At 30.9% G+C, this 27,302-nt stretch overlaps 1 protein-coding gene across 9 annotated transcripts in view; it reads right to left on the bottom strand.

The window, feature by feature from the left end:
- Window positions 1-27,302, bottom strand: part of LOC127705440 (trichohyalin-like) — a 68,442-nt gene that overhangs the window by 4,605 nt on the left and 36,535 nt on the right. For 2 of the 9 annotated variants that reach the window (XM_052209766.1, XM_052209760.1), the window contains exons 6-16: window positions 26,121-26,141; window positions 24,164-24,707; window positions 20,536-20,842; window positions 18,636-18,662; window positions 14,591-15,826; window positions 12,491-12,596; window positions 11,341-11,454; window positions 9,762-9,887; window positions 8,756-8,782; window positions 5,382-5,560; window positions 2,641-2,739 (exon numbers count right to left, since the gene is read on the bottom strand). In XM_052209766.1, the coding sequence (XP_052065726.1) occupies window positions 2,641-2,739; window positions 5,382-5,560; window positions 8,756-8,782; window positions 9,762-9,887; window positions 11,341-11,454; window positions 12,491-12,596; window positions 14,591-15,826; window positions 18,636-18,662; window positions 20,536-20,842; window positions 24,164-24,707; window positions 26,121-26,141 (2,786 nt within the window). The remainder of the gene's footprint in view (window positions 1-2,640; window positions 2,740-5,381; window positions 5,561-8,755; window positions 8,783-9,761; window positions 9,888-11,340; window positions 11,455-12,490; window positions 12,597-14,590; window positions 15,827-18,635; window positions 18,663-20,535; window positions 20,843-24,163; window positions 24,708-26,120; window positions 26,142-27,302) is intronic. The other 7 variants (XM_052209783.1, XM_052209815.1, XM_052209775.1 and 4 more) reach the window with 6 other exon arrangements.

Genomic DNA, 27,302 nt, shown 5'->3' with positions numbered 1-27,302 from the left:
ATTGTTTATGGCTCAGAAAATTTGTCAGGAAACAGTCATGTTGACACCCAGAAAGCAGAACCTCTGTACATCATTCATCATATCGTTAGCTGAGTTGAACTTCATCACTACTCCCTTAAAACATTTTCCTTTTAAAACTAAAAGCTACTTTCTAAGTTTTCCAATTTTTAGAAACATTTTATCAGTATAGGTAAAATTAACTCAAGGAGAAGACATAGCTCCATAGTAGTCTTGAAACTGGAAAAAATTACAACCTCTGCATCCGCATTAGTAAGGGAAATGTTTTACACGAGTCTATTATAAAATGGTGATAATTCCTCCTTCCACTATGTTATTATCCTGTTAGCTTCCCAATCCACACTTGTTAGTTAGTTACTGCCAATCCAATGGTATGAACACCTGACTGATCTTTTATAGATTCTTATATTTGTATTCAGTTACATAAGAGATAATCTATTCTACAAAAGTTTATATTGTTGTTTTAAACAGCTACATAGTAAACTATTACCTCTATAGGTATTTCTTACCTAAACCTTGCTTCCTGATAACATAAATCAAAAAGCTAGCTAGGGGGCTAATTTTATTATTCTCTTAAACATTACATAATAGTGCAGAAATATCTACATTACTTAACCAAAAAATATCTGTACAACAGGCATTTCAATTCTAATTCAGTTTTATAAATTTGGGTAGTTTCTTAAACACAAGACAACATCTACGGTATTCTCAAGAGCAAAACAGAACAGGCCAAATCTTTCACCCTTACTAAATTATTGAAGATTTTTTGAACTCTTTTATGTAATCAAGAAAATTTTTGTACATAATATGTGCCTCATGCCAAATTTGCTCTTGTGAGGGATTTCTAAAAATAAAATGTGAACAAAACTAACTTAAGATAATTGTATTTGTGTTAATCATGTCTTCTTAGCAGAAAGTAACATGCATCAAGTTCACACAGAATTTCCTTTAATTAGGTCATGCATTTAAATACCACACACTGAAAGTTATTTTATTACTTTATCAAAATATTTTATCTGTGAAAAAATTGTGCAATTAAATAAACTGTGTACATGCATAAAATTTTGATTGTAAATGTGTAAAATTAAAGAAAAATTTTTGATTGTAAATGTGTAACATTAAAGAATGAGGCTGTAGTTTCACCTCTAGACCATTGTGGTCTTGGTTGTAGAGGATTCCTTTGACTTTCATGCCAAGCATTTTGACCAGGAGGTTGAAAGTGATTTGAAGTTTCCTGTGGATGAAAAGTATTTGATGTTGTATTTTTCGAATATCTTTTGAATATCCGCATCTAGCATTTCCAATAAAAATATTAAAAAAAGATAAATGGACCTGTTTTAAAATGAGGTGAATTTCTTGGATTTAGGAAAGATTGATAAATATCAGAGGGTTCTTCAAAATTCAAGTTGCCAGTTTTTAACAAAAATTCCCCATATAACTAAAATTTTTAAAATGATACTTGTTTAGTTCCTTCACTGCTGAACGACCTGAAGATTTTTTCAATTCTGCCAGATGTATGACCTCTTCATGAATACAACAGAAGGTCACAATCTCAATGGGTTAGTTTATATAATGAGCAAAGAACCAATCATTTCATGCATACATTTTCAACAATTATCTCATGCTAAAAAAATTACAGAAGAACCATAGGTGCATAAGCTGGGTTGCAATCTATAAGGATTTGTAGTTGATGAAACATTTTTTGTGTCAAGTACAATAAAGACTGAAGTCGGCTGACAATTTACATAAAAGGGTGGGAAACAAAAAATATGTCAAAATTTAATGCTGATATAACCTTGACCCTTGACCTTAAAATCGATAGGTGTCTTTTTTTACCCCAAGGCATGTTAGACACCAAACATAGGTTAAGATCTGATTTGTGGCTCAAAGATATTGTCCTGAAACAAAACTTTTCCAATAGATTTCAGTGTATTTATATGAACTGTGAGCTTGACCTTTGACCTACTGACTAAAATATCAATAAGGTTCTTCTTTTTAAGTGTCATTCTCCAGCTAAGTTTGATGAAGGTTGGTCATTTAAAGGACAGATGAAATTTTGTACTAGACTACAAAACAGAAAATTTAAAATTTACTTTTTTAAGTTTTGTAGTGGTTAAAAAGAATATGTACAAGATTCCTGTTTACACTTAAGCTGGCTTGGGGTAAGGTTTTTATCTACCACCGAAGACCTCCTAGCAACTCTCAGAATTAAAATAAAGCAATGATATCACTATTCAATTGTCTATATGATGAAAAAAATCTAATCTCCTGTAGCAGATGGATACATTATGTTCATGATTGACTTTATGTTTTCCTTTAAATATCTTTAACACTTTTTTCCACTGTTAGTATAAATGAGACAGTTTTATGGAGATAATACACTTTGGATTAGCAGTTTCAATCTTATAAAAAACAAGGATTTGAAGTATCACCATTTCATAATTGTAAAACAAGTATAATTCAAAATTTCATGTAGATCAATGAAAAATGTTACTTCAAGGAGAAAAAGAAAACAAAACCCATAAACCAGATTATTTGTACAGTATAGTACAGAATGGTGTAAAGAATTAGTGTTTACATCTAAGTGTTTTGTTTGTAGGTGTGATCAGTCAGGCGACATACCTTCATTTCTGCTGTTAATTTCATTTTAGCATTTTCTAATCTGCGACGTAAGTCATCTATCTCATGTGTTAGTCGAGTAGCTTGAATTTTATAATTATTCTGAAAAATAAAATAAAAAACGATTACAATTATGTTTTATTTTATTTTGAAAATTAATAACAATAAATTAAGCATATCTCATATCACATTCCTTGATAAAACAATAAATATTTAATGCATAATTATAAATGCTTCACACAGATATCAACAAATAAATAAAAACACTTGGAAAAAAATATCACAGCACTACATAAAGGAGATATTCAATATTTCTCTATATACTACTACAGAGGACAACTCCAAACGTATACACATTTTATTGCAATAGGTTTTAATTTTTAAAAGGGGCTATCCAAAACAATCTCACTATCATATTTTCATATTCAGTGAAACATGAAATCTGAATCCAAACATAACTTTGGCATATATTTTTTCAAGTTCAAGTTCAAGTTCACTTCATAATGAACATGTGTACCATGTTTTCAAGTTCAAGTTCAAGTTCAAGTTCACTTCATAATGAACATATGTACCATGTTTTCAAGTTCAAGTTCAAGTTCAAGTTCACTTCATAATGAACATGTGTACCATGTTTTCAAGTTCAAGTTCAAGTTCAAGTTCACTTCATAATGAACATGTGTACCATGTTTTCAAGTTGATGTGACCACAACTGCTTGGTATTCTATCTTACACCAAAACTTTTACCTGACAGAATCCAAATGCCTACTAACAAAGCAGGGCATTATAACTGACAGCTGACAAAATAAGAAATCAAAATAAAACTTACATAAATACATAAAGTATTCAGCCCTGAATTCAAATGTATTTAAAAATTTCTCCAGTTTGCAAATTTTAATGTTGAGTACGCATACTTCAATAAGATTTTGTCTTTTTTAGTTATAAGGATATTAATTATTCATATATAGGTCATACAGCCATATAGTGGCAGGAAATTCAGTAAAATGGTAAATTACACAAAGTTTTAACCATTGACAAACACTTGCAGAGAATTCATAGAGTACAATCCAAAATTATATTATCAAAAAGTTTACTTTTTAATTTTCTTCTCTCTTGCAAAATTATTTTTTCTGGGCAATGCTTGTGCTCTATGTTCAAATCATGGCACCAAGTCGAAGCGAATTTAAACATTTTCTTTTTGCTGAATTAAGTTTAGCTTTTATCAAACTCAGAAAACATCTGACATAAATGTGTATAAGGTTGGAGCAATTCTACTCATAGACTGCAAACAGTATGAAACAAAAGCTCTAAAAACAAGACATTACAATAATTTATACATTCTCACATTTTTAACCTTTATCTACGATTCTCTTTAGAGGCAAGAAATGTCAAAATCTGACATGCAACGATAATGCACAAAATGGTTTAAGACACGAGCAAACTTACTTCTTGTCAAACCATGTATAATTAATGGCCAACAATTGCATTAAAATCAATATCAGAACTTTTTTAACATTTAGAAATAAGTCTTAATCAATGATTATAAAAAAATGTGGTAATATTCTACTTATAACCTTCAGTATAAAAATATGGGACTTATGACAGTGCATATATTAAGTTATTTCTATTAAATTTTAAATGAGTAGGGAAACCTATATAAATGAAACACAACTGATTCAATAAAGTATAGTTTAATAAATAACAAATAAACCGTCCCACTTTCAATATTATCATAAGATTTCTAAAATTTCTCTAAATAAAAAAGGAGTAAGCCAAAATAAAATTTGAGCTCTAAACCATGCACTACATATAAATGACTAAAACGATAAATTTTGAGCAATACCAATCTTACCAAAATTACACAAGAGGGGGTGACATAAGGGTGCTTGTTTCCCAAATCCAGCTTATTTTTCCAACTTTCCACTTTTTTCCTAGATCCCACATTTTTTTACCCCCTATATCTGACATCCCCACTTTTTTAACCCCCTATACCCCACATCCCATCTTTTTTTACCCCCTATATTCCACATCCCAAAAGTGTGTCATCCTCCTGATACAACCTAGGTATTTACAATTTAGTAATAATAAGCCTTGTCAAAATGGACACTTTTAAATGAAGTGGATCCACTATCCTTAGTAGCTGGTCGCTTCTTAGACTTAGGAGATAGTATAGGAGAAGGTATCTTTGCAGATTTAGAATGGACATGTGCTCTTTTCTTTTTATTAGGGTTCATCCATGAACCAATAGGACTAAAAGAAAAGGCAAGTTTCGGACCATGAACTGTATGGAGTTTTGGACCATGAGTTGGGTCTGACTGAATACTTTTGGTACTATCTGAGACCTGGTCTGACAGCAAACTAGACAAATCATCTTTACCAATAGTTGATAAATCTGATTGTGATGAAATTTGATCACTAGGTATATTAGCAGTCTTAAGAATTTCTACAACACTTGGCTCCTTCTGGACAGAGTCCTTTGATTTAGTTACATTATAATGACCATAATCAGACTGTATTTTTTCTCTCGGATTAGATTGTTTAATTTGTTTTTCTATTTTAGCTTGAGCATTTGCCATATCATAACGACCATAATCTGAACTGATACCACCTCTACTGGGTGGAATACTTATTTTGTCCTCATTACTGGACAGGGCAGCCCGTCGGAATTGTTTTTGAACAAGTAAACCATCATAGCTTAAAAAACCAAATGGTACACTTGAGTTCTGTCCTGGATCTCCTAAACCAACCTGTTTTGAAGGTTTTAAATTTTCCATTCTTGTATTTTTGTCCTTCGAACTTCCTTCTAGAGCATTCATTAATTTTCTATGAATAACGTCCAATTCATGTCGTAATTTATTACACTGTTCTTCTAATGGGGGTGTTCTCTTCTTTTCTTCAAAATAACGCTTTTTCCATAAATCTCTAGCTGTAAGCACAAAAATTTGACATCTATTAATTTACAATATTTCGTATTGGAAATTAGTTCAAAGATTTGACATTTGATCAAATATCTTGCATTCTTTTTAAAAAGCTTTACTTTTTCTTGAGAATTTCATTTGTTCCATTTTGTTATGTGTTTGCTACCACACCAGTATCACTTGGTCAGTATCTGAGATAGATTTACTAATCAATTCAGTTTTCTGCCTATTGACCATTTCTATAGAGACAATTTCCATCCCCTGTAAATTCAGAAATTTTTGTGTCTATTTATTATTGTGAATTTTGAATAATAGACAAAATACGAGATTACTTATAGTGATTTCAGTAAATACTGCATACAAATAATACCACCAAAATTTAAATAAAATCTCATGTGGCCTTTACAAAGCAAGGCAAAAACCCAGACAAGACACTTTAAGGGACAAATATACAAAGTTTGATTTAATAAATGGTTCTCTAGAAGAACTAGACTTCAAGTAAGACCTAGATCTCACATAGCAAAATAAAAGTACTGTCTGAATTAGTTGACAATTCGGACATGACATGGGTATTTTATAATACTATAGTACTTGTTAATCTTGAATGTCTGACTTTGATTTTTTTCAAAGTAGTTTCTTCATTGTATACAATCTGATCAAATGTATTGTCACAGGTATAAATATACTGTATTGAAGTGTAATATTTCACACATATACAGTTTTTTTCTGAACTTTCAAGAACTAAAATTTAAAGGTGTTTCCACTTCACTAGGCATATCAAATGTGTTTTTAAATCTGTATTAATTATAATACAAACACTGTTTTAAAACACACAAGGATATTATTTAAAACAATCTTTTGGGTTGCTGTATCATTGATGTGTACCGGACATATCCTTTTTATTCAAAAAACATACAATGATTTTCTTATTGAATTACCCAGTGATGGATAGCAACGCAAATAACTTTCATTACCAATTAGAAAATTAATAATTCATTAAGTATTAATTGGCAATTAAACTTGAGATTTCAATCAATACATTTTATTTACTTAAACTAATTGGACTATTGACTAATGTCTTAATTTGACCAACCATGATGATCTTCAAAAACCCAAGACTTTGAACACATTTGCTTTTTCATGCAAGTTCTTTTTCATGCATACATTAAGAAAATACGTTCTGAAAATTTAATTTACATTTTCAACATTTTGTTTTTGATCATGATGCATTTATAAACGGTCTTCTTCATTCTTTTTTTAATTCTACCCAAACAATTTTTTCCATTATGCAATGATAAAATAATGACTTACACATTTGTTAAAGAAAAAGTTCTAATACTTGAACCTTATACTAGATGTCAACTTTGATAATACCAGTACGTTCCATTCTTAATACTTGATGTATAGATTTTCTAATATTAATTTTATTTCCATTCAAACAACTTGATACTAAGAACAATCATATAGGCAAGAATATCAGGTTAAGATCTGACAAATGAATTTCAGAACAAACTTTTCTATAAAGATCGAAGAAGAAATTTTTCATAAAGCTACAAATAGATTTCAATGAGTTTAAATACTTTAAAAAAAACTGACTTAAATATATTCAAATTATATTTTTGATTAAAGCATTTGACAGGATATCATTTCCAAACATTTTAAGTATGGTACATTTGAGACAATTAATGTATACCTGACAATTTCTTTTGTTAATGGAAACTATACGAAGCTTCGATGATATAAATCTTACTTATAAATGCAATATATTTCTTAGTAGATCAGTAGACTGCTCTCATTTATTTTGAAAGACAGAGTCTAATATACTCTGAGGGGGTTTCTAAATCATGTCCTTTCTAGCTTCAAAAAGAAACTCTTTAAAACACTTGAGGACAAACCATTTGAAGTTTTTTTTTCACAAGATATACATTTAGAAATACTAATGCACATATCAAATGATATCTAGCATTTTATAAAAGCATGTCTTAGCTAGACAGCTTAATGTACAATTTATTCAATAGAGAAATATCAAGTTTTTAAAAAATCCAATGAAATTGATCATATTTGATTATCTGTATGCCATAGAATTTCAATAATTGTAGAAAGTTTGATCAATAAAAATATTTAAATAAATAAAGTTCATTTTACATCATGCTCATGACAAAAATCAGGTTAATTAACAATCACTCTGATGTTAATAAGTATTTCTATAAATCAATGTTGATAAAACGTTTTTATTTATGTTGGTTATAAGCCTGTTATAAAGAACAGTACAGACAATGCATTATACTCATACAGTGTTAATGTTATACCCAAAGTACATGTTTTGCAACAACAAGCAAAAAATAAATTAGAAAGAAAATTAATGTTTTATTTAAGATTTTGCCAATTCAGGATATATATACTGAAGAATTTCAAGCCTGCCGATTACTTGAATGTTTATTTTAGCTTAACAATCAATATTGACAATTCATGATCGTCCATAGATCATACTTAACAAATGTCAATACTTATGTGAAATATCGTTTCGTCTTTTTTTCACAGGGGTAAAAAGAACTCTTCATTAAATGTCATCCCGTTTCTGATGGCGGTCTGCCAAATTAAATAGAAGAAAATTTTTAAATTCAATTGAACATGCATGGAGACATATATACACAAGAAGACCAATACATCAGAAAGGAAAGGATAGCTATCTAATGCATTATTGATTCATATCATACAGGATAATATTATCTTTAATCCCTTAAAACGGATTCCTCAATATATAGATGGTCATTAACAAATAATCCTAGATACCTGAAGTCGTACATCAATGATATTGGACTAAATCAAAACATTTCAGTCTGAATTTTAGCCTTTTAATGAAATCTAAATCACCTCCATGTTAAAAAATTAGTACAGATAAATTTTACTTTAAATCCTTTTAAGAGATTTATACGACATGCCAAACAATAAAAAGACAAGTGCAAACTTTTTACACAAAGTGACTCGTTTTTAATTCATGTTCATACAAGAGCTCTTCAACCAGAGACATAGAATTTATAACTTGTGTCAGTTGTGTCCCTGTGATTCTATTCCTTTACATATCCCTTGAGAAGTCACTTAAAATTAGATCTTTAAAGGTTAAAGCATGCTTTTATATATTTTCAAAGGATTTGTTAACTTGAAGATGGATTTATGGTTCGAAAATAGAATCATACATTTACCAATTAAATCTGTTTGAATACTTTTATCTAAATAACAGAATAAATACATTAATATTGAGGGACTAAGTGTTTTTTTCTATTGTGTACATAGATATACCCATACACTGATGATTTTAAGTCTAATGAATCTTGCATAAAATAAATGAATGCAGTTATTGAATTTTTCGCGAATGAAAGACACTGATTTTTTTAATCTCTATCCTGTTCCATAGTTAACATTAATGGTTGATGAAAAACTTGAAATATATCGCAGTTAATTACACCAGAGACATATGTTATATATGTCGCTGATAACACATTGTTAAATATATTTATAAAGTTATGTATACATTTTTAATGATACATTTTCACTTAACTGTTGAGTAATATACACATAAATAATTACTTTATTTTAACTATTTATATGCAATTAACAGTAATGTGTAAACGAATCCGAATTGCTCATTAACCAAATGCTGGAAGTATTCAAAATATTTATAATAGATAGAATAGCATGATTATAGTTTGTAAACACTCAGTTTTGGTCTATAACAAACAGTTAAGTCGGGTACAAAATTTTAAAAAACCATCGTTTCTGAAAAATTTCTGCAATCCATGATTTCACTGAGAAAGCTTATGACAGGATCAGCTCAGTGGCCACATTGCAAAGGCACATAAAACACCTGAAGACACAAACATTATCATTCATCCAGATACCTACAAGCTATATTTTTATTAATTGTCTCCCTTGATAAATTTGTTGAATTTTTAATACATACAAAGGTTCAAACTTCCTTTGATAAGTCAGATTGATCTGGTTAATTTTCTTGGCCCCTTTGTTTTTTTGGTCCTGTATTAAATAAATCTTGTTAATTTGGTCTTGAATTGATCAACTGTAAAGAATTGTTTAAGGATGTTCTTCTGAATAAATTCATATTGTTCTTGTAAAAAATCAAAGACTGAAACCATGTTTGTAAACCATTGATATTCAACATAAATAGTTAGGCATATTAGGTACTGTACTCACCATGGTTGCGTCTATTTTGTGTTTTATTCTGCATTAATTTAGCTTTTTTCACTAATTCCTCTCGCTGTCTTTCTACAGCTCTTCTGGCTTCCCTGGCAGCTTCCAACTCTTGTAATAATCTTTTTTCTGACAAATACAAAGAAAATGATATCTGAATGTATAACAATATCATTTCAAATACAAAGATGTCCTTTACCATTTTCTGCCCTTGCATTGGTGCTGTGAGTTACTAACAAGTCCCAAACTCCATACAGGATATAACATCATTCAAACCACACTGTGCATTCATTATAAATTTGAACCAAATATATGGCTCCAGAAAAAAGTAAAAAATTCTACTTTCTTAATGTATAGGATGAATCTTTTAGATTTTTACAGATTTAATAAGCCTTTTATCACAAAACATTTTGTACAATTAGGGAAAAAAAAAAAAAATTGCTGGACAACGACAAAACTATTTTGCAAAATGCACACAACTCTTTCATGTCATTTGTATTCCTGCACTTTCTAACATCAGAATACTTCACATTTCCAAAATATTGTTATGTTCTTATTGCAACTGATTGTCTCCCCCCCCCCCCCCCCCCAATTATTTTGCAGTAATGTGTATTATTTTGCTGTCCATAAAAGCAGGAACACATATTTAAAAGAGTTGATTTGTAGCTATAGTATAATGAATCCACAGCACAGAAGACTAATTCAAAACACCACTACAATACTTACTTCATAAAAAAGGATCTTTTAAAGGATAAATGTACAATAAAATAAACAATAAAATAAAATAAATAAAGTTATTAACTCAGAAAAAACAAACTGCAAAAGTTTTCCAATGCTGTAAGTTACAAAATCTAAAGTGTTGTAGTTTTTCCTGAACCGATTGCACAAGGTGAGCCAAAAGTACAATTATATCTAAGACAATAATGCAGTTAATTTTTTTAAATAACAAATTTAAAATATCAGTGGATAAAACATTATTGAAAAGGCCTTTGCTGTACAAACTTTCATATAATGATGAGACCGGAAAAGTGAATACTAGAGTATGATCTATTTTATTCCAATTATTCAATAAAGGTTAGAATCCTTTTTCCACAGGCTGTTTTCTGTCCCTAATGCTATTGTAGGAGGAAAAGAAATGATCAAGAATTATTTGAGTTAGCTAAATCTATATTGTTATGCCACTTTTGACTGCCTGACATCTGCAGCTGTCAATTCCTCGATTGACGGTCAGAGTAATTGGCAATTAAGTGGAACAATCCCAGTCCATTTTTCTAGATTATTTCAATTTTTTATTTTTGAAAATTTTACTAGTTTTGCATTAGTAAACATGGTAAAGTAAAAATAGTATTGAGTTTAAAGAGTTGCCAAAGTCAATTTGATATTTGATGGTTGCAAATATCCGTTTTTACACCATATAGCCTGTGCATTTGTGACAGTTAAATCATGGTGGCACCTCTTCAAACAAAGTACTATTATTGCTCAATTCATATATTTAACAGAATAATAACAGAAAAATAATGCAACCATTTCCAGAAAACTATCTAAAAAAACTGTGACCACCAAATCACCAGTGAGGTCTCACCCTCCTCTGGATTTTTCTTCCTAAAACTTTGTTTTTTCTTAAAGCTAGGTTTTTTCTTAATCACAGTTTTTTCTTTTTCTGTTACAGGTGTGGGTTCCTCTGCTTGCTCTGGCTCTAGAAAATACATGCACTGTTGTTTAGGATCATTCTGCCATGTATATCCTCTTGAATCTGTGTGATTTTGTCTTTTTTTGTTACCTAAATAATTCAAGCCTCCCCAAAATTTATCTCTCCTAATCTCGAGGACCTGATCTTTATATACAGCAAAAACGAATCATGGTGTTTGATTGCATCAAATACGAAAAAAAGAGTAAGTACTCAATGATTGATTGATGATTTTTCATTGACATGGCATACTGGTGTTAAAGTACCCACTGTAGAGCTGCAGACTGAATAAAACAACTGGACTACATTTTGGTTAGTCTTTTTGTCAAAAAGTATAACAATTTTTATTGACTATGGGCAATTCAAAAGGTCTGGGAACACAGTTATCGTCCTTTGATTTTCATTCTTTACAAATAGAGTCCCTAGTGTGGACAGTGTATAACTTGCAAATTATTTTCATACACCTTCCAAATTTATTTCTTTATATTCTATGCATAAAATAGTAAGTAGGGGGATGAAATTATACATGTAAAAAAAATTTGGGACATGAATTTTTAGGTAACGTAGTGATTTGGTCTGGTTTGAAAAGGTCAAAAATTAGAATGTCTGATGCTGTCAAACTGAATTGCAGACCCCCTTAACATAAAATTGTCCATATTTTGAGTTAGAGCTGATAGACTTTTCTATAATTTTGATATAATTATCCCAAAAGTAGTACACTACACTATAAAAATCTTTTTTGGATAGAGCAGGTGTGATTTTTTTAATTTGCGTTTTTTGTCTAAAAGAAATGCACTACGAAATAACTGTGTTCTCGGGCCATACTAGTACGTAAAGACACTTGACTATTGTTGAAGACAGTAATCAATAGGACTGCCCAATGAGCAATTTGCTCTGTTAAACAACCCCAAAGTAAAGAGACAACAAGCAGACTGCATCTGTGTATAATAACAAAAAGCTGGCACTACACTGACTATATAAAAATAAGGAGATGTGGTATGATTGCCAATGAGACAACTATCCACCAAAGTTCAAATATACTTACTTTCCGCTTGCTTCTGTTCCTTAGTTAAATTTTGTGATCTGGAATCCATATCCTGATCAGTTGAGGCTACATTCATTGGAGGAGGGGACGGGAATCTGTTCAGATCCTGAAACAATCCAATAAGTACAAATGATATATCTATCATGACATACTTATAACTATCAGATACTAATTCATAAATTCTCATTTATAGTTTCCTACTATTTAACTCTTGGAAAATGATTCAAGTAACTGAATACCAGAAAAGTTATTGACTCTGGACTACATGGAAGACAAAAGATAATTTTACACAATGATTTTTATTCTATAACTATTTTTCAACAAACTCATTATGATATAAAGAAAGAACATATTTTTTGTAATGAGCAAAACAATATTTTCAACAAACAAATCTGAATGCAATAGTACTTATTTCTTTCAGTACACGTCTATTGTCATTGTGTTATAGTACATACATAATGTCCATTGTGGTAGGTTAAAACATGTAAAGTTTGTTAACATAGTTATATATTTGATGTAAATAACACAGAGGGGGGAATGTTACTGTGATATCTACATTTGTCTACAAACAATTAATACATGCATTTAAATCATTACTACCATTGTTTACTGTAATTCTAATACACATGTAAATTCTCACACTGGAATGAGGTTTGATTGGTTAGATAGAATAGACAAAAATAACATTCTTTTATGAGGTTATTTCTGCGGAAGCTTACTATTTGGACAGGAATTTACATTTGAGCTAACACTATACATTACAATACGCCTATATCCAATATTTTATATATTCATATTATTTTATTTTTTTTTACAGTTTGAAGGACAAGTTAAATGATCATCCCAATTATAAAATCTGCACATTTTCAAAAAGGTAATAAATGGATTTCAGACAATCTTTTGTATGCTTAAAAAAATTTCTTTCCCTACTTTCATTATTCAAATTAAAAAAAATAAAGGGGGAATGTGTCCATGGGACACAGATGATGCCCCCGCATGCATATAACTTTATATAGGAACATAACTCAAGAACCGTAAAAGTGACGCTTCCCAAATTCATACTTGATCTGAGTTTTTAAGTTATAAGCATTGTGTATAAGTTTCATAACATTTGGTTAGGGCAAACTTCAGTTGGAGAACGGAAAGGAAAATTCAGCCATTTTTCCATTTGAAAAGGGCATAACTCTAGAACGGTAAAAGTGACATCACCAAAATTCAAATTTGATCTGTGTATTGTGGTAATAAGCATTGTGTATAAAATTCATAACATTTGGTGGAGGCAAACTTAGGTTAGAGAACGGAAACGAAAAATTCAGCAATTTTTCCATTTTTTAAAGGGCATAACTATAGAAAGGTAAAAGAGATGCCACCCGAATTCAAACTTGATCTATATTTTGTGGTAATATGCGTTGTGTATAATTTTCATAATATTTGGTTGAGGAAAACTTAAGTTAGAGAACGGAAGCGAAAAATTCAGCAATTTTTTAATTTGTAAAGGGGTATAACTCTAGAAAGGCAAAAGTGACGCTACCCAAAATCAACCTTGATCTGTGTTTTGTGGTAATAAGCACTGTGTATAAGTTTCATAACATTTAGTTGAGGCAAACTAAAGTTAGAGAACGGAAACCGATTTTGGGACATACGGACGGACAAGGGTAAAACTTAATGCCCCTCCGCTACGGCGGGGGCATAAAAAATAGTTTGATGTGAAATATTCATAAATTCTTATTATTCGAATTTCAATAAATACAAAGAATCAGCCATATGTTTGGTATAAGAAATTATCTGGCAAGATAAAACATAAACCAACTTCCTTAAATAGATGTCTAGGGTGAAAGGCACTTGTAAACACATTTTCTGTTGTTGTACAACCAGTATAATCAAGGAAAATACATTTTGTCTTGTATGATGTTTTAATGATTGAACAGAACTTATGAAGCATATGACACCTATTTTAGTAAAAACATGCTGTGAATATTATGTAATTGTAATTTTTATTTTAGTAAACTTGTGTGTCAGTAAGTTCACACCTTTATTTGTCAGTTAAGTTACATATTTTATGTGTATCATTAAGAGTTTGTCAGTATTCACACGTCTTACAGACTGCTTCCGCTGATTTGACTTTCGGTGATGTATCACTGGTTTTCCTCCTTGATTTTGCAAAGGGAAGCTACTCCTGTGTATATTTTTTCCTTTTACGTTTTTAGTATCAGCAACTCTTGAATAAGTCTTGTCCTGAGTTTGTTGTTGTTTCCTTAAGAGATACTGTTTCTGATCAGAATCGGAACTGGGTGTAGAAGGCATTACACTGTCCTCTGTCTCTTGTCTAGGATATGATCTAGTACTAGATCTAGTCTGCTGAACACTTCTACTAGTGCCTGAGGGCTGATACTGCCTATTTGTATCTTCAGACTGTCTATACTCCACACCATCTTTAACAAATGTTTTAGATACTTTTCCTGTTGTGTAACTATGTGTTTCTTCAATATCATCATTGTTTCTTTCATTATTTTGCATCGGTTCATATCTCTGTTCGCTGTATACTCCTTCATTCTGTCTATGTGATGTTGGATTTTCCCTACCTTCATATATTTTCTTTTGGCTCCCCTCTCTGTAAGAAGGATCATTATTTTGAGGGAAATTAATGACAGGTGGATTGGTATTCCTTGGAGAATTTGAAATGTCTTCCTTGCTGTATAACTCACTGTCAGAAACTGGCTCATTCAGGGTTGGGTCAGGTCTTAGTGCAACTTGTACAAATTTATCTGATGGAATGGCTACACTGCCCTTTGACTGTCTTTGGTCATATCTATTTAAGGTCTTATCCCTGTTACTGTATGCCCTTGTCTGGTCATCATTTTGTCCATAATCCCTTGTCTGATCATTACTTTGTCCATAATCCCTTGTCTGATCATTACTTTGTCCATAATCCCTTGTCTGATCATTACTTTGTCCATAATCCCTTGTCTGATCATTACTTCGTCTATAATCCCTTGTCTGATCATTAGCTTGTCTTGTCTTATGATCATTAGTTTGTCCATATTCCCTTGTCTTATCATCAGTTCTTTCATATGACCTTGTTTGATCATCACTTTGTCGATATGCCCTTGTGTCTTTATCTGTTTGTCCATATGCCCTTGTTTGATCATCTCTTTGTTCATATGCCCTTGTGTCTTTATCAGTTTGTTGATATGTCCCTGCCTGATCATCCCTTTGTCCTTCTGGACCATCTAATTTCTGATCATTCTGATTAACATTAACCTGGTCATAATCTCCATGTACCCCACGTTTTGTCCAATCGGGATCCATTGGAGTCAAATGTGTGCTTCTAGCACCCTACAGTCATACAAAATTATTGTTTTATTTCCTAGCACTAGCAATAGAGATTCACTTGTTTTAATGCAATTTTAAGAATTTGTACAATTCAATGTCTTTTAATCATAATCAAGTTTTTTTGGATGGACTTGGTTGTATTTAATTGACATTTCCATTGATTTAAGACAAATTAGAATTATCATTTTTAATTTGACACTTACCAAGTTTTTACTTGTGAAAAAAATAACTTAGATTGAATAAGTAATGCTGTATGTAACAATTGTCTAAAAATCTTACTTTTAGAAGTGAGATTATTCAAAAATTATTTTCTATACTATTTTATGAGTTTGTGCATTTGTTATAAACTCAGCATGGCAGGCGGTGATGAATTATTATTTTCATTAATAGCATTTACAAATATTAGTCAAAGCTAATAAATATAAAATCATTGGAAATAAAACAAATACTTCTCATGCATATATCAAAACACCAAAACACCTATGGTACAATGAAACAATATGGCAGACAAAAAAATTGTTGTTTAGGAGAGGGGATAGCCATTCTGTACATATTTTATTCTGAATGGTACAAATAAGAACTATGCCATATGTATTTGTGAGATAATTTTCACTCAGATTCTGTCTTTGATACCAGACAAACTGTAAATGAAGAATTTAACATAAATTTTAGACACTGCTCTTCGTAATACACATAACAGGTCCACATATTTGACTTCAATTCATCATAATTGATTTTCCTAGTTTGGAAGAGTGTACTGACACATTGTATTGGTCTATCATTGCTTACTGTGCATAAGTGAACTGACACATTGTATTGGTCTATCATTGCTTACTGTGCATAAGTGAACTGACACATTGTATTGGTCTATCATTTCCTAATGTGCAGAAGTGAACTGACACATTGTATTGTTCTATCATTGCCTACTGTGCATAAGTGAACTGACACATTGTATTGTTCTATCATTGCCTACTGTGCATAAGTGAACTGACACAATTTTATTGGTTTATCTTTCTGTAGTGTGCATGAGTGTACTAGCTGACTCATTGTACTGGTATATCTTTTCCTAGTGTGCATGAGTGTGCTGACACATTGTATTGGTCTATATTTTCCTAATGTGCAAGTGTACTGATGCATTGTATTGGTCTTTCTTTTCCTATTGTGCAAGAGTGTATTGACAGAATGTATTGGTCTATCTTTTTCCTGTGTGCATGAGTGTACTGACACATTGAATTAGTCTATCTTTTCTGAGTGAAAACAGAACATTTACCATGATGTTCAAATTACAATTGTATTTCTATCAGAATAAGAAAACTACACTGCAGTAGTGTGTCATTAGCATCTGCAGTTAAAACAGAGTGCAGTCTTTATTTAACTTAATTAAACTTTACAAGAACATAATACAGGGACAAAACTTAAAGGGAGCCCAGTCGCCCATGGCTCCTAGATTTTGAGCTGGGCCCTAAACTTTCAGGTAAATTTCAGTTGAACATATAGAAACTACTTATGAAATATCTGGTCTGGGCTCCCAGCTTGAAATTCCCAAGTTTAGTCCCTGATAATAGTCATGAATGAAAAGGTCACCATGTGGTCACTAGGATTTTTATGTAGAATAAGGGTATTTTTTTAAATCAATTTAATAAGGCTGTGTTGGCTGGACAGGGGTTTTAACTTTTAATATGAGATGGCTTGGTCAATGGTAGAAAACATCCCTAAATTTAATTTTAATGAAAATGTTGTCTACATAAACAGGCATGGATTTTTTTTACTATTTTCCACATTTTAATTGCTGAATAGCTTATGAAGCAGAAAACTGATAATATAATTCACCTTCTTTAAAAAAACAATATAAAATTTGCTATCAGTTAAATCAAATGTTCAGCTTCGCTGAAATAAAATTATTTAAGTCTTTATTGGAAAGGACTGATTAATTATTTAAACTGGTGACAAATCACCAATATTATCTAATCAATGAAAGGAAATATTAAAGGAGGGAAATGCAGCAAACATGTTATAATGGCCCGCCATTATGTCGTACTACAGGTATTTACAAGGTATTTACAGGATGCACTTCCCACTAGCGATACAGATCAAAGTAAACCAATATCAAACTTCTTGGCTAATGTTTAATTGACCAATTTTCTCTTGTGATCAATATCTTATTACTTTTGATATATTCATTTCATGTATGAAAGGTTTGAATGTATCTCAGTAACAATGTCATTGCTTGTATGTAAAATATCTAACAGATCCAAAAGCTTCCTGACACCTAGAAATCAATTAAATTATGAAAGGCTTCGAATGTTTAATCTCGTCTTTTTTTCAGTACTGTTCTAATTCGATGAGCATACAATCAAGTATTTTTCAGATCATTATGTGCAACATGAACAAATATTACAAGTTGCTAATGGACACATTCATTTAAAGTTTGATGGAATTTAATGTTTATCTACTGTTTTTGCTGATATAATTGCTATTAAACATGCAGAAATTCGTTGAAAATAAAAATTAAACACTATCTGTAATACAATACTTTGATGGAATTAAGCAGGAAATCGTGGTTTTCGCTATCAGCTAATTGCTTAAAAGCATGTAAAGTACAATAGTCATACAAAATTAATTCACACTCGATACATCCTAGCAAAGAAAATTATACAAAATCAACAAATATCGTATTCTATTATATATTGAAAATGAAATCAAACTGCTATGAAGCATGCAAAAGGGTTGCTAAATAAGCAAATTTGTTTAAGATATCTATTTTTGTATTAAAATCAGCACACACTGCATGGGAAGAGTTATCTCCCATTACCTTTCTCCCTCTTCCCTGTAATTGTCTCTAAAAGTATAGCAATGATATTTTCTTTGTTGAAAAAACATAAGGTTATTTTAGAATAATTTGCTGCCTTACAGTAATAATTTTTTTATCTGATCAATCTTTGATATGGGCTTACAGTCATAAAATTTTCGAGTGTGATTATGCTACTCAGATTCAGAAATCAACCAATCAAAATACTGGATTTGGTGTTTTAAACCTCAAATTTGGTACTCTTGAGTACTGAGAAAAGTTTTATGACTGAAAGGCCTAATTTCTTTGTTTAATGTTTGGTGATTTTTATGGTGTCATAATAAAAAGCTATATACTGCAGCTGTGCTATTTGAGCAGTCAAATTGCATTGACCGTATAATCATGTGTGATATACAGTCACTGACCGTATATTGCTTTGTTTATGGCCTTGACAATGCGTTTCCTTAGAGTTTTACTTATGACGTCATTAAAAGGTACAGGTTTGCGGAATTTTATGTCGTTGGCTTCAAATTAAACAATGATGGTTTTTACCCTAAATATTTCATTTTGAACAGTTGTAGGAGTTGCAGTATATAAAGAATAACCATACATTGTCTCGAAATATAAATTTTATTTGTACTTGGCTCAAAACAGAATAGAAATGCTTGGCACAGCCTTGCTTTCTACCTGTTTATAAGCCTTGTACAAATAAAACTTATATTTCTAGACAATGTATGGTTATTCTATATTGCAGTGTATAAGGACAAGGGAAATTTGGTTAATTTTCCAACTTAACAAACAAAACATGCAGTGAATATTTTTCTTTAATTTTCTGAAGGCCAAGTAATATGGCTGTAGAATGTAGGAAATACCAAATAATTAAAATTTGAAGCATATCTTAAATTACTTTGACTTGATCTTGAATGATGTCTCATTCTGATATCATTTATGATGAATACCAATATTATTTTAATTATTACAACATGTGAAAACCTTTTTGAATTGTTGGAGTAAAGTAAAATATCAGTGTACAAGATTTAAATTCAAAGACATATATCTCAATGCAGGTTAAAAGTACATTATTCAATACACATAGAATTCATTATAAACAAATTCTGTTCTTTTTTGAAATCAACACAACAAAATAATAGAAAGTGAAAGTACAACAGAACTAAAGAAAAAATAATAAGTGAAGTTTACATATCTATTCTATCTATTGATAAAAACCCTTAAATATAAACCCATTCAAAATTAAAAACATCCAACAAGGCACCAATAATAAACAATTTAAATGCACTAGTTTACTTGTAAACATTGAAATATTTTTGAATAAGATGTATATGTCTTTTTTGTGTATGTCTGATGGTCTATAATTATATATGTCTTCATATTAATATCTACACCATTTCAGATTAGCCGACTTTTCATCTCGGTTATTCAATTCATTCAGTTAAAAGAAATTACATGTCATTTACATATCCTTTTTAAAACTCTGAAAAGTCTACAGGAGGGAAAGATTGAGATCCAATTATAGCTGATAATTGTGGTTATATATTTATCCAGGTCTGAGGAATGTTACTATTTGCCTTTTTTGTACATAACTGATGCTAGCTGATGTCCATTCTAAAAGATTTTGATATTGATAAAGTAGGAAAAAAGCCACACTAACTTTTAAAATGCTAAATAGAGGATAGTGTCTAATATCTAAGAAAAAAGAAGCCATTGTATTGTCTGAATTTATATTTGAATAATTCTTATCAATGATATATGTCTTCACTCAAAAATTTTGTACAGAAACAAAGTCCAAGGCAGTTTTAAGGTCTGTCTGGCATAGGTTATCCATTATATAGTGACATGTCAGGACCTCAGACTTTCTCTATTTTCAACCATGCTTTGGTGAGATATCATAATTATAGATACTTACTTCGTCTGAACCTGATAATTTTTCCCTAGCCATCTTCTCCCTTTCTTCTTCTCTGCGTCTTCTCTCATCTTCCTCTCTTTGACGTTCCTCTTCTTCCCTCCTCCTTCTTTCTTCCTCTTCCCTACGTCTACGCTCATCTTCATCTCTATTTTTCCTTTCCCATTCTTCTCTCTCTTGATCTTCCTTTAGTCTGCGTTGACGATCGCTGTCATCCAGATCACCATTCATTCGATCACCATTTAACCGATTTTCTAATTCCTTCTGGCGACTTTCGTTGTACTCATTCTTCCTCCTATATAGATACATCCTGGCATGAAGATTATGAGTCTTTGTATTATTTTGTGCATTAACTAACATAATAGTGATAATCTGCCCTATGCCTGAGTGTTATTACAGTCTCTTAAATATTACTGTTTCCTCTAGTAAATTTATGTACGGTAATTAGTTATTCATATTTCTAGAATTGATAAGAAAAAAGGATTTATTTTTTTTAAATGAGGTTTCAAATATCATACAATGTACTTCTGTCAACAGTATGCTGGCTGAGGATGGCGGCCAATACAACGGCGATTGCTTACATGGCCCATGGCCAGAGAAGATAAAAAGTTAATACTACAAGTTCCATCAACTGGCATCATAATTCCCAATGCTGTACCAAAATGTCAGAAACAGTGAAATTCAACAGACTGTATTATCACTATACTGTTGCTAACTAAAATACAGTATATTGATGATAGGAACCATTTAACTTTCAGAAATTTAATTTTAATTTCATTTGAATCTCTGATATAGGGAAAAAAGATGTATTCAGAAATACTAAATGTCTCAAACATGGGATCAATTTGAAGCCAAAACTGACTGTATCTTCAAGTATAAAAACACATAAGTTTTTAACCCCATATGTACTCCTTGTGAAAAATGTCAAATAATTTTTTAATAGGACTATCCTAATATACTGCATAAGATCAGCAATCTAAAATGGACAGTTAATAATCAAGCTAGTCACTACTATGTTATTGAATGTTATTTTTCCACTATTTAGTGAAACATGTTACTACAACACTCTAGAAATTTAATTATAGGAGAAATGGGTGACATACAATTAGATCTATGTATTGACTTCAATTCATTCAACATGATGTAACAATTCAAATAATGAAACATATAAAGTGTTCAGCAGGAAATATATACTGTGTAAATATAGATTCTTCTGTGTTCACTGGTCTATTATTAACAATGTTTTAGTTAATATAATCTAAAATAACAAATAACAATTTATGCATATTAAGAAGTTGCATACATTGTTGTGTTATGGATACCCCACTCACGATTCAGTATCGGAAAACAGGAAGTAGATGTATTACATTGCCATAAAGCCCTCATATGTTAAAAGCTCATCACTGTCAAGCTGTTGACCAAATATGAAGTCATTCTGTTCTGGGTTTTCTGAGAAAAGCGTGAAGAAAATCTTTGTTTATATTAAACATATTGAAAATTTCAAAGTATTGGCATTCAGGAAGCAGGTGTCTGATAGATCTAAATACCTGTAATGTTCACTCATTACAACACACCACCATCAAGCAGCTGACCAAATATGCCGTCAATCTGTTCAGGAGTTACAGAGAAAAGTGTGACAAAAATATTTGTAACCTAAAGACATACGAATGAATGGATGGACAATGCAATTCAAATATAGCCCCCATGCTTAGAGTGAGGATATAAAATTCTGACCCCCCTCATAATTTGATATTATTAGTTACATAGTGTGCTAGTGACCTAATACGGTATATATGGGGTCAGTAAATTCCATATGGGGTGATAGTGTGCTAGTGACCTAATACGGTATATATGGGGTCAGTAAATTCCATATGGGGTGAGAGCGAAGCTCGAATCCCCATATGGAATTTACTGACCCCATATATACCGTATTAGGTCACTAGCACACTATGTAACGAATTTATCTTACCGACTATCTTAACGTGTGAAATTTAGACTAGTGACCTATCAAATGAGCAATTCTTCAATACTGTTAGCATTAAGAAACTACTTCCATTGATCCTACAAAAACAGATACCAACAATAACAACTTGTTAGGTTTAAATGTGTTTTATGAATTAATTTCAATCTTAATCATCACTTTCTTCGTCTGTTGAAACCTTTACCATTTTTTCTCAGTACCGTTTTGTTTTTATAAAGGGACGTAACACCACTACTGACCGTGTATGAAATAAGCCCCATTTCCCTACTACCTTATAAGGAATATAAAGGGACGTAACACCACTACTAACCGTGTATGAGATAAGCCCCGCCTCCCTACTAACCTAATATGAAATATACACGGTCTCCACGAGGGCGCTTTTAACCAATCACATTCCTAGAAATGTATAGGAGGTAAGATAAAATCTTATATTAATCTATCTTTATCTTAGTTTTTGTGAAGCAACAGAAGAATCCCTATTTTCTAACTATGTTTATATGTGTGATGATTCAATTTTTTGTTTATATGAATGGGTATTGTGAAATTTACTTTAATGCCGCAAGCAGTGAAAAGCTTATATTTCTTTTTGTAGTGCAATGTGTCTATCAAAAAGCACCTTGGTATGTTACGCAATCTGTTAATCTAGCCACTGCAACATCTAACACTGTAATTCCAATTAGTTGATTAGCTCAACATCAAACACTTTTATAAATATTTCAACATTCAATTAATGCATATCAGTGATGCAGTTACTTATTTACTGAAGTGATGCACCATTAGTAATGTTTGTGTGATAATTAACTATGTGATCAATGAACTGGTTTGTTAGTTTATACTATAACACAAATTAATAATTATCTGGACACAACTGTTCAGCACAATGTAAAAAAAATTTCTTGCATCTAATTTTGTTGTCACTTTTGTAAAGTAAATTGCATCATAGAGTATCCACTAAACAGACCATTACTAACTCAGGAAATCAAGAAACTAAATGACTCTACTTATGCCATCAAGAACCTGAATAACTTGACTAATGAGATAAAGAAACTAAATGACTTTACTTATGCCATAAAGAAACTGAATGACTTTACTAATTCGATAAAGAAACTAAATGACTTTACTTATCGAGATCAAGAAACTGAATGACTTTACTCAAGAGATCTATTAACTGAATGACTTTACTCAAGAGATCTATTAACTGAATGACTTTACTCAAGAGATCTATTAACTGAATGACTTTACTCAAGAGATCTATTAACTGAATGACTTTACTCAAGAGATCTATTGACTTTACTCATGAGATTAAGAAACTGAATGACTTTACTTATGAGATCAAGAAACTAACTGACCTTAATAATGAGATTAAGAAACTGAATGACTTTGCTTATGAGACCAAGAAACTGAATGACTTTACTTATTAGACCAAGAAACTCAATGGCTCTACTTATGAGATGAAGAAAAAAGATTTCATCATATGGATATTTATTCAAATAATGATGACAGGAAATGTAAGCAGTTATTCTCAAAGTTTTAAAAACATAACAGGCCCAACTTGGAAATAACTACTATTTATATAAAGAACCATTTCCATATAACAGAAGCAATTGAAAGAAGAACATTTGTGTCCAGAGATGTCATTCTATTTCTCACCTTTCAGCATCATCATAGTTTTCTCTGTCTCTGTATTCTTCTGGAGTTAGACCTGCTATCCCAGAATCATTGGTTTGGTTGGTATAAGTTGCTGAACGTGGATCATATTTGCTGGCTACTGGTTGATGTGTACTGGCCACTGGTTTGTCTGTAACCCCTGAATGTGTAGGGCTTGCATTTAAACGTGAAGTATCTGGGTAGTCATTTTGAGGGGGTGGGTAATCATTTTGCTGAGATGGGTATTCATTTTGTTTATGAGAATAATCATTTTGAGGGGGAGGGGAACGTGGTGGGGGTGATCTTCTAACAGTTGGGGGGCTACGGCGAGGGGATCTCCTTGTATCTCCACCCCAAGAATTAGATACAGTTACTATTTTTTCACCATCCATATCCCCATTCTGATCAAAATGGGAAACACTTTCAACAGTTTTTTGTGAACCACCTCGATCACTTTTTATTTTAGGCAGAGGAGATGTATAGCGATATGGTGATGTGGCATTGCGAGGCTTTTGTCTATATCTGTTTGACTGGCGTTCATCCTCACCTGTTAAGTAAAAGCAATAAATAGCAATTTACTACTAGCAGCCTACAAACACTTAGCTATAACAGCTTACTTCATCTATAATGGCAAAAATTCATATCAATTCCAATGCAGAATTAGCTGTTGTAAACAAAAAAAACACAAAATTTATGTTTGTTACTTTCAGACATATTCATATCATCAATTCTAATATAGCAAAGTAATCAAATATAGCATAAAATCAATTTGAAATTCTGCATTGAATAAAAAAGTCATCAAATATAAAACACAAACATTTAACAAATGCATGTAAAACAAACAAAACTTCAATTTAGACATCATTTGCTTCACTTAGTGAAATGAAAATTATTGATAATTACAAAAAATAGGATGAAATTAATTTTCAACTGAAATATTTATTACATGTCAAATTAAATATTTATTGTCATTAAAAATTTCATTCAGTTTTTTTTCTCATTTATCAAAATTACGTCATTGCTTTTACATAAGTAATATGATTTAGGAGAGAGAAAAAAAAAACACACTCTGACTTCATTCAATTCATTTTTTTTATAAACAAGTAAATGCATTAATTTTGGTTAATGAGTTAAAACCTCCAATTCTAGAGAGAAGAAAGTTTTAAGAAAGATTTACAGTAGTGCTTATCCAAAGCAGACTTAAAAGTCAATGTTAAACTTAGTAAAAGACAAAAGAGAAAGAAAATCGATATGAACCAAATCTTTAATATTTCTATATCTAACTTTGCCATATGATAAAATAATAAATTAGAATGTGACATATAAAAGAACCTATTTAACAAAACAGTTTTTTCTGCCATTTAGCCTATAATACTTTGGCCTAAAATCAACTTTAAAAAAAGTCTAGCAATCCAATAAGGACTGTTAAAAACTAAATGTAATACTGATATTAACCTAGTGCCAAAGCTGTTGTGCAAACTATACCTTCTACCGTTACCACATATATATATGTAAACTTTATGTAGTTCAAAATCTGCTGAATTTCTTATATATGAAGTAATTTTCTAAACTTATAAAGTTTGTTCTGATTTAAATTGGTTACATCTCTATTACAAGTTTTGGTTAAAAAATATTTTTTTAAAAATCAGCAGAGTATAAACTAGTCTTAAAAAACTCAGATGAGTGTGAATTTTCTACCAAAGGCTGAAAAACACATTTCATAGGTTATATAATCCAGACTCTTCTGCTATATATTCTATAAAATAGTTTGCTACCATAAATCAATATCTAATTGCAAGCCCCAACAAACAACTGTAACCTACTCCATAAATATAATGCAATGTGATTCATGCATACCCGACCATTAGTTAATTGTTTTTGCTGCTTCACACAAATATTTCTGTATTTTATTTCTATCTTGGTACCAAAACATAAAAAACCAACACATTTAGTCACTTACGCGTAGTAAAAGATCTTAACACTGTAAAATGAATTCAATTTAGACTTAGATGATTTAATTTTTCATGAAGTTTTAATAGAATGAGTGAAACACCAAAAACAATATGGCTGGCAGTGTTTTTTCGTGCAAACCTGGAACCATAACAAATACCATGGTGAAGGGAATTAGGAAAACCCAAGATATTAAGGCTTCACAGAGAATGAGAAATTTGGCTACTGCCACACAATGCCATATAGGGAAAAGGAACTATAACTAACAATTGATGGGAAATGAAATGAAAAATGCTATGATGATGGGGTTCTACAAAAAAAATTGATGAATCTTTAAAAAAAAATATTTCCAAATAATTTAATTTTGGATGTAACACATCTTCTGATTGGCTGAAAGTGTTTTGTCTATCAGCTCATAGACATAATTTTGTCATCAACATTTTTTATCATGATTTACTCCTTTTTAGAATTAAATTATAAGGAATGACTGTAATATTATTCTGTCTATTCAAAATAACCTAAAAAACGTGGTACACACTTTTAAATAACCAAATTACAGGTTATTCAATGTGCACCACATTTTTGATGTTATTTCTTCATAGACAGAAAAAATATTAGTCATTCCTTAATAAGTTTCTGTATGTGTTGCTTATGATATGACTACAGTGCATAGACATAAGTATTTGACATATGCAATCGTTTGCTAAATATTTCATATAATAACACAAATTTGAAGGTGTTTAAGGTTGGATTTTAACAAACCATGCAGGTGTAGATACTTATTTACAATATAATTTTGGAGAAATAAACAGCGAATATCTCAACAAAAAATAATACTTGTGTTTGGATCACAACAAAATGGAAATGCTTCACAACAAAATAAACAAAACAATCACTGGCAATTCTGCTTCTAGCGTAACTAGGTTTATTAACGTCTGACAAGAAATGACCCCTCAATATTTTTTTGAAAAAGATAGTGACAAATACTTAAGTCCATGCACTGTACCTAACCAACAAAATGACCCTCTTCTTATGAAAAATGGTTTAATTTTAAAAAGTCTTTTGTAAAAAAAGTTTGCTACCACTTATTACTAGTATCTATAAACATAGACACAATGATTCAATATAAATACATACAACTTAGAAATCTAATATCAGTTTATAAACATGGGTCACATAAGATTGCAATGAT

The sequence above is a fragment of the Mytilus californianus genome, unplaced genomic scaffold (genome assembly GCF_021869535.1).
Source record: "Mytilus californianus isolate M0D057914Y unplaced genomic scaffold, xbMytCali1.0.p SCAF_1, whole genome shotgun sequence".
Taxonomy (NCBI): Eukaryota; Metazoa; Mollusca; class Bivalvia; order Mytilida; family Mytilidae; genus Mytilus; species Mytilus californianus.
The sequence above is the reverse complement of the archived record's forward strand: the minus strand, read 5'-3'. Positions and strand labels throughout refer to the sequence as shown.